The 2,500-nt window shown below is 36.1% G+C and overlaps 1 protein-coding gene across 2 annotated transcripts in view; it reads left to right on the top strand.

Annotated features, from left to right (window-relative positions):
* The window catches only part of ALG12 (ALG12 alpha-1,6-mannosyltransferase), a 12,359-nt gene extending 9,952 nt beyond the window's left edge, over positions 1-2,407 (top strand). For both annotated transcript variants that reach the window (XM_030467654.1, XM_030467659.1), the window contains exons 6-8: positions 677-780; positions 1,248-1,471; positions 2,215-2,407. In XM_030467654.1, coding sequence (XP_030323514.1) covers positions 677-780; positions 1,248-1,471; positions 2,215-2,392 — 506 coding nt within the window. In that variant the 3' untranslated portion in view covers positions 2,393-2,407. The remainder of the gene's footprint in view (positions 1-676; positions 781-1,247; positions 1,472-2,214) is intronic.
* Positions 2,408-2,500: the final 93 nt, after the last annotated feature.

Here is a 2,500-nt window from a genome sequence, read left to right as displayed (position 1 = left end):
GTCAGATGCCTGATTATGATCTCTGGTTAGTGTGTTGTCCCTTCTATGGCATGGACAGCAGAACAGTAAAAGATCATGCCATGTGCTTTTGAAGGCACCTCACAGTGTAAGATTTTGGAGGTCCAACAGGAATTAGTCACTGCTAACCCATTCTCTCTCTTGGCAAATTTCTTAAATACCAGAGCAGTTTTCCTAGAGCTGAATGGATGAGATGGGGCTGACAGATGTGCTGCTTTGTGTCTTTTTGTCTTTCATCCCTTATCCCCTTATATTCCCTCCCTCCTCTTTAGGAGCAAACTTCTAGAGGCTGTTCTTCTTATCAGCTTTACCATAAAAATCAATTTAGTTAGTTATTTGAAGTTAACCCAGGTTTCTTACCATTCATTACTTTAATGCTCTAATTATTTCAAAACAAACATTTAATTAAATGTTTTTCACACCTGGGGTTGAAGTGGGGCAAATCTCAACCAGATTCCTATCTAGTATGCTTCTTTTAAGACTTCTATTAAGAAGTGCCTTCTTTTCCTGCCTTTTTACAGAGATATTCAACCTTGTCTGTGGCTTACAATGCACGCTCCAGTTTATGTTGATCTCATAAGTAAACATGCAATTTGGTTGTGCTAGCTTGCTGTTCCCTAGCTTTTAATTCACACAGATTTTTGTTTAATTCTTTTAGGGCTAACAGTTGCTGTGGATTCTCTGTTTTGGAAGCAACTTGTGTGGCCTGAGGGGAAAGTGCTCTGGTATAACACAATTCTAAACAAAAGTTCCAACTGGGGAGTATCCTTTGAAATGTTCAGGGAAAATGATATATTGAATGCTACCAGCCAAAGCAAAGGCTTGATGTAATATTCCCAAAGCTCAGTTATGGTGTTAATTCTACTTTTTGTCCATTATTTCATTATTTGAAGCCTATGAGACAATGTTTCTTAGATCTTTCATTAACTTTTCTCTGCTGTCTGTTCCTTCTTGGTTTTTTGTATTCTGCCAATGGAAAGCCACGTTTCTTCCCCTCAATTTTTCACGTTACCCTTTGTTAGCACCATTTGGTAACCCTCTGTTGGGTGATATGAATGTAATTACTGCTTTTATTTCCAAAGGGTAAGGCAGGAAACCAAATGCCTGAAAGAATATGATGTACAAAAAGTATACTGCATATCTGCAAAGTTTGTGTATACTATTACAAATAAAAATTACTTCAGTTGTTAGCAGTGAAAGTATCCTTAACTCTCCTTTTCACCTTGAAGACCTCCCCCTTCTTGTGGTATTTCTATTCAGCCCTGCCTCGTGCTTTGGGATGCAGCATTATATTTGTACCTTTGGGTGTAGCAGAAAAGAGAACTCGGATATTACTTTTGCCAGCATTGGGCTTTATTTTCTTGTATTCATTTCTCCCACACAAAGAGCTGCGTTTTATCATCTATACTTTCCCTGTGTTCAACATAGTGGCTGCTAAAATGTGCTCAAGAATGTAAGTTCAGATTTCTGGGTTTTTTCCCTCTGAAAATACAAAAGAAAAGCAGAACTGTTATTACTATTTTTATGCATTGCTTTTCATCTTGGAATCTGGATCATCTTGAGATCTTAATGTTTTAGAAAGGAGGTCTGTACTGTTGTACCCATTCAACTAATAAGGGAAATGGAGACAAAATCAAATGAGGCAAAGTTAAATGATTTAACAGAACCATTTGGCAAATCTGGGGCAAAGTCAAGAGTAGAGCTCTGATTTTGCTGTTATACTGTTACAATTCAGTTTATTTTATCCATCAGAGAAACAGACACGTTCCAGTATACTATTGTGTTGTTAACATAACTTGCCATAGGAGATAGTTTAATACAAAGGTGGAGCTCATAAACCATGGAGTTTGTGGTAAAAAGTTAAGCTTGGGTATATTGAGTAAAGAAACTGAAGTTAGACTCTGAACTTCTTTGAATGAGGACATATTGATAGCTCATGGTTTTAAATATGGAAATACTTTGCTTTATTAAGTATGTATTAGCTTTGTTAATGAGAATATTATAATTCAAATGTCACTAGAAGCTAGTCTTTCAGAAATTGTTAACAAATTCTGTGCACATTATTGTAATGAAATTTGCATTCCTCTTTATTGTCTAGCAGTGGAGTTTTCCCAAAAGTTTTGTCAAAATTGTCAGTGATCTGTATGAAAGAAAAACAACAAATTTATTCTTACTCTTTTTTTCCTGCTTCAACAGTCTGAATAACTACCGGAAATCCTGGCTGTACAAACTTGGATCTTTCTTTGTTGTAACTCACCTTCTAGTTAATGCTGCTTATTCAGGAACATCTTTATATGTTTCACATTTCAATTATCCTGGAGGAGTGGCAATTCAGAAGCTGCATGAGTTGGTACCTTCAACAACAGGTATGTAAAGCTGGTTTGAGTTTTGCTGGTCTTATTTCAGTTGCAGGGTTTTGTTTGTGTTTATTTACATACATTGGATTTTACTTCTACACACTTATTTACGTTTATCTTTTTTC

This window comes from Calypte anna, chromosome 1 (genome assembly GCF_003957555.1).
Source record: "Calypte anna isolate BGI_N300 chromosome 1, bCalAnn1_v1.p, whole genome shotgun sequence".
NCBI classification, from domain to species: Eukaryota; Metazoa; Chordata; class Aves; order Apodiformes; family Trochilidae; genus Calypte; species Calypte anna.
This window is presented reverse-complemented; position numbering and strand designations above follow the sequence as displayed.